At 50.6% G+C, this 6000-nt stretch overlaps 1 protein-coding gene across 21 annotated transcripts in view; it reads left to right on the top strand.

Moving 5' to 3' along the window:
- The window catches only part of LOC135515894 (CUGBP Elav-like family member 2), a 220646-nt gene that overhangs the window by 161263 nt on the left and 53383 nt on the right, over positions 1 to 6000 (top strand). For all 21 annotated transcript variants that reach the window (XM_064939730.1, XM_064939745.1, XM_064939727.1 and 18 more), the window contains 2 exons: positions 2214 to 2262; positions 4136 to 4270. In XM_064939730.1, coding sequence (XP_064795802.1) covers positions 2214 to 2262; positions 4136 to 4270 — 184 coding nt within the window. The remainder of the gene's footprint in view (positions 1 to 2213; positions 2263 to 4135; positions 4271 to 6000) is intronic.

Raw genomic sequence — 6000 nt, 5'->3', positions numbered from 1 at the left:
GAGAAGAAGGATGGCATCTAGACAGAACTTTCTGAGAGAGTGAGAGGCAGAGGCAGGGATAGCCGCTAGCCAGCGCCTGTAGCCTGAGGATGCAGTTATTTCTGTACTGTAGCCCTCCAACATATGATCCACTGCACTCTCTCACACTCACAAATCAAATCACATTTATTTAGAAAGCCCTTCTTACATCAGCTGATATCTCAAAGTGCTGTACAGAAACTCAGCCTAAAACCCCAAACAGCAAGCAATGCAGGTGTAGAAGCACGGTGGCTAGGAAAAATTCCCTAGAAAGGCCAGAACCTTTCTAGGGACCTCCCAGCAAGGAGTCATTGGGCCAGGTAGTCCTGAGGCATGGTCCTAGGGCTCAGGTCCTCCTCCGAAAGAGAGAGAGAGAAAGAAAGAAAGAAAAGAAGAGAGAATTAGAGAGAGCATATTTAAATTCACACAGAACACTGGATAAGACAGGAGAAATACTCCAGATATAACAGACTGAACCTAGCCCCCCGACACAAACTACTGCAGCATAAATACTGGAGGCTGGACAGGAGGGGTCAGGAGACACTGTGGCCCCATCTGACGATACCCCCGGACAGGGCCAAACAGGAAGGATAAAATCCCACCCACTTTGCCAAAGCACAGCCCCCACACCACTAGAGGGATATCTTCAACCACCAACTTACCATCCTGAGACAAGGCCGCGTATAGCCCACAAAGATCTCCGCCACGGCACAACCCAAGGGGGGGCGCCAACCCAGACAGGAAGACCACGTCAGTGGTCACTCAAGAGAACCACCCCTCCTAGGGGCGGCATGGAAGAGCACCAGTAAGCCAGTGACTCAGCCCCTGTAATAGGGTTAGAGGCAGAGAATCCCAGTGGAGAGAGGAGAACCAGCCAGGCAGAGACAACAAGTGCGGTTCGTTGCTCCACACACACACAGTCTTGTACAACTAACCTTGTGGGGACCAACATCATTCAGTCCCATTCAAAATCCTCATTCACTCACTCACTCACTCACTCACTCACTCACTCACTCAGGGGGCAATAAACCAAAATGGGCACTATGGGTCCAGGTAGTAAAGACAGTTGAATTGACACTACTGGTGACACCGGGGTGGTGGATGTAGGAGTGTTGTGGAAAGGAATGGTCAATGTATAAACATATTGTAAAAAGAACGAAAGAGTGAGAGACAGAGAGAAACGGACATATCGAGATGGGGGAGAGAGACAGACAGAGCCAGACAGATGGAGAGAGAGACCGATAGAGAGAGACAGACAGATAGAGACAGCTAGAGGATCAAAGCGCCCTGCCACGCGGTGACTGTTCAGGCTTAGCCAGGGGCATTATGGATAAGACAGGGTACAGATAAAGACACACACACACACCACAGCTGGTGAGAGCCCAGAAGATGGATGTGTGTGTGTGTGTGTGTGTGTGTGTGTGTGTGTGAGGTGGGCAGAGACAGAGTCAGTGTGATTGATACTGGACTAGATTTAGATAATTACTATCACTGGTCTCTCTGCAGATCAAACAGGCACATCATCTCTCATAAAGGAGGGAGAGAGAGACAGAGAGATTGTATATAGACATAATATGACATTTGAAATGTCTTTATTCTTTTGGAACCTTTGTGAGTGTAATGTTTTCTGTATATTTTTCACTTGCTTTGGCAATGTAAACATATGTTTCCCAATAAAGCCTCTTGAATTGAAATTGAGAGAGAGCGAGGTGTGGCAGCCATCTTGTCTGTGAATTATTTTTCTTTTTTTCTTTTACCTTTATTTAACTTATTTAACGTTATTTTCAATGACGGCCTAGGAACAGTGGGTTACCTGCCTGTTCAGGGGCAGAACGACAGATTTGTATCTTGTCAGCTCGGGGTTTTGAACTTGCAACCTTCCGGTTACGACCCCAACGCTCTTACCACTAGGCAACAAGGGTATGAGGGACACACCTGGATGATGTCTGTCACAGTGTGTGTGTTTCCTAACCAACTTTCTCTTTAGTGTGTGATCTGTTGTGACTTTCAGTGGCCAGTTTGTAGTGTGTCGGTGTGCTGTGACCAGTCAGTGTGTGTGTGTGTGTTGTGACTGATGTGTGTGTCTGATGTAGTGTGTGTGATCTCTGAGTGTGTGCAGTCCTCACTAGGGGTGTGTGTGTGTGTGTGTGTGTCTGTATAGTATTGTAAAGGTATGTTTGTCCTGTCTTTTCCAGATGCACCATCCCATTCAGATGAAGCCTGCAGACAGTGAGAAATCAAATGGTAAGTGATCACACACACTGGGCTGAGTATTACGTGGTTGGTTGTGTGTGTGTGTGTGTGTGTGTGTGTGTGTGTGTGTGTGTGTGTGTGTGTGTGTGTGTGTGTGTGTGTGTGTGTGTGTGTGTGTGTGTGTGTGTGTGTGTGTGTGTGTGGCTCAGTGATCCTGTTTCAGAGAGAGAAAGATGTATGAATTATTAAAGTGTTCTGGGAGGGGGTCAGGGAGAGTTTAACTGTTTCGGCCCCACCGTGAACTAGCCTTTCTCCCTGCGTCTCTCTCTCACACTCACACACACAAACACAAACACAAGACACACATACACACACACACAGACAATTGGCTCTATTACACATGCGGTTATAAACCCATTTATCCAGCCATAACGCTTTACTGCATCTGAGAGAAGCCAGACGGACCACGTCCCAATACTAATGAATAGCCTCTTTTCCTCATCCACTGGACCACTGAAACTATAGAAGGACCGAGGGTAATAACATTGGGACAGACGGGACAGTACTGGATGAGCTCCACCCAGAGAGAGACAGAGGAGTGTCATAAAGCCACTGACAGCACACAGGCATCACTTAAAGCTTAATAAAGACGCTCGTAGCCACATCTTCTAGACTCGACCCGCTAAGGAAATACAATGCACTCGAAACCTCGAGATCCATATAAGTCATGATGAGACCTTAATAATGCTTTCCCGCTCCAGTCGTCTTCCGTGAGGTTATGAAATAGGACTTGGTAAGATATATCTGTCTCGGTTACGATGATGAGACCTGAGTAAAGCTCCAGCCGGCTGTGGCTGCAGTCATCATCCACCGTAATGGGAGATAGTAAATATGGCCATATGAAATGTATTCGTCTTTCTAATGATAGTATGTTCCATAGACCTTTATTGGAGTTGCTGTAACCATGACGAATTGTCGTTAAGCGGTTTGTTGCTTTAGTCAACCAAGTGTGTGTGTGTGTGTGTGTGTGTGTGTGTGTGTGTGTGTGTGTGTGCGCGCGCGTGTGTGTGCCTTCGCCACACTGCTGTATCGATAGCCCGTCTTCACTTTCCGCTTTCTTTCTTCAAATCTGATCTGGAATCAGTAAAACGCTGTTTCTCTGCTCCCCGATACGTCACTAACTCGGACTCAGGTCGGCTAACAGATGTTTAGTCACCGTTAAGAATGTCTCTGCGGTTTCTCCATATCCTCTTCTCTGCTAATTCATTACAGTGCTGATAGTGAGCGAACGTACACAGCCGAGTTGGAAGCCTTTGAAACAACACTTATCTTCCCTGCGTGTCCCAGTGTTGTTTTTTAAGCGCACAAACAATTCAAACAGCAAAATAAACAAGTGCTCTATTGATTTCCCAGAGTGCAACAGACCGCTTATCTCTTTCGCCTCCCGGTAAGAGCTGACAGTTTCCTCATTAAAAATGAATAGGATCAGCATTACTCTGAATAGTGAGCAACACATACACACACTTTCTCTCTCTTGTCTCTTTCCCACGGTCATACACACACGCAGACAAGAAACAGTAAGAGTCTCTGTCTCGCTCACACACACACACACGCACACGCACACACACAACACACACTGTTACACAGGCCGAGGTATTGCAAGATAAATGGAGCGATTGGGTCAGAGAGAAAGGGATTAAACAGGAGGAGGGGGGGCAGGCAGACAAAAAGAAACCCGGAGAGATGGGAGAGGAGGAGATGGAGAGAGAGAGAGAGAGAGTCACACAGAGACTCGGTGTTGAAGTGGTAATGAGACATTGATCACAGTCTGCAGATGAAATGGGGAGACTTTCTTGGTCTCTCTCTTTCCTCTCCTTTTTTGTGTTTCTCACCCATTTGAAGGTCTTCCTCTCTTCCTCTGCAGCGGTGGAGGACAGGAAGCTGTTCATCGGCATGGTGTCGAAGAAGTGCAATGAGAACGACATCCGAGTCATGTTCTCTGCGTTCGGACAGATCGAGGAGTGCCGGATCTTGCGAGGGCCCGACGGTCTCAGCAGAGGTGTGTGTTTATTGAGCTCCATCCATATACACACTCACCCCAACCCCCTGACCCCCTCCTCCCTTACCCGCCATCCTTTTCACCCCTCCCACTTCTTTATATCCACCCTCTATTCAGTTCTGAGCCCCTTATCCCTCCCCTGACAGTTCTGAGCCCCCTATCCCTCCCCTGACAGTTCTGAGCCCCTTACCCCTCCCCTGACAGTTCTGAGCCCCTTACCCCTCCCCTGACAGTTCTGAGCCCCTTACCCCTCCCCTGACAGTTCTGAGCCCCTTACCCCTCCCCTGACAGTTCTGAGCCCCTTATCCCTCCCCTGACAGTTCTGAGCCCCTTATCCCTCCCCTGACAGTTCTGAGCCCCTTACCCCTCCCCTGACAGTTCTGAGCCCCTTACCCCTCCCCTGACAGTTCTGAGCCCCTTACCCCTCCCCTGACAGTTCTGAGCCCCTTATCCCTCCCCTGACAGTTCTGAGCCCCTTATCCCTCCCCTGACAGTTCTGAGCCCCTTATCCCTCCCGTGACAGTTCTGAGCCCCCTATCCCTCCCTTACAGTTCTGAGCCCCTTATCCCTCCCTGACAGTTCTGAGCCCCTTACCCCTCCCCTGACAGTTCTGAGCCCCTAATCCCTCCCCTTACAGTTCTGAGCCCCTTATCCCTCCCCTGACAGTTCTGAGCCCCCTATCCCTCCCTGACAGTTCTGAGCCCCCTATCCCTCCCTGACAGTTCTGAGCCCCTTATCCCTCCCTGACAGTTCTGAGCCCCTTATCCCTCCCTGACAGTTCTGAGCCCCTTATCCCTCCCTGACAGTTCTGAGCCCCTAATCCCTCCCCTTACAGTTCTGAGCCCCTTATCCCTCCCCTGACAGTTCTGAGCCCCCTATCCCTCCCTGACAGTTCTGAGCCCCCTATCCCTCCCTGACAGTTCTGAGCCCCTTATCCCTCCCTGACAGTTCTGAGCCCCTTATCCCTCCCTGACAGTTCTGAGCCCCTTATCCCTCCCCTGACAGTTCTGAGCCCCTTATCCCTCCCCTGACAGTTCTGAGCCCCTTATCCCTCCCCTGACAGTTCTGAGCCCCTTACCCCTCCCCTGACAGTTCTGAGCCCCTTATCCCTCCCCTGACAGTTCTCAGCCCCCTACCCCCCCCTGACAGTTCTGAGCCCCTTATCCCTCCCTGACAGTTCTGAGCCCCTTACCCCTCCCCTGACAGTTCTGAGCCCCTTATCCCTCCCCTGACAGTTCTCAGCCCCCTACCCCCCCCTGACAGTTCTGAGCCCCTTATCCCTCCCTGACAGTTCTGAGCCCCTTATCCCTCCCCTGACAGTTCTGAGCCCCTTATCCCTCCCCTGACAGTTCTGAGCCCCTTATCCCTCCCCTGACAGTTCTGAGCCCCTTACCCCTCCCCTGACAGTTCTGAGCCCCTTATCGCTCCCCTGACAGTTCTGAGCCCCTTATCCCTCCCCTGACAGTTCTGAGCCCCTTATCCCTCCCCTGACAGTTCTGAGCCCCTTACCCCTCCCCTGACAGTTCTGAGCCCCTTATCGCTCCCCTGACAGTTCTGAGCCCCTTATCCCTCCCCTGACAGTTCTGAGCCCCTTACCCCTCCCTGACAGTTCTGAGCCCCTTATCCCTCCCCTGACAGTTCTGAGCCCCTTATCCCTCCCCTGACAGTTCTGAGCCCCTTACCCCTCCCCTGACAGTTCTGAGGCCCTTACCCCTACCCTGACAGTTCTG

Source organism: Oncorhynchus masou, chromosome 27 (assembly GCF_036934945.1).
Source record: "Oncorhynchus masou masou isolate Uvic2021 chromosome 27, UVic_Omas_1.1, whole genome shotgun sequence".
Classification (NCBI taxonomy): domain Eukaryota; kingdom Metazoa; phylum Chordata; class Actinopteri; order Salmoniformes; family Salmonidae; genus Oncorhynchus; species Oncorhynchus masou.
The sequence above is the reverse complement of the archived record's forward strand: the minus strand, read 5'-3'. Positions and strand labels throughout refer to the sequence as shown.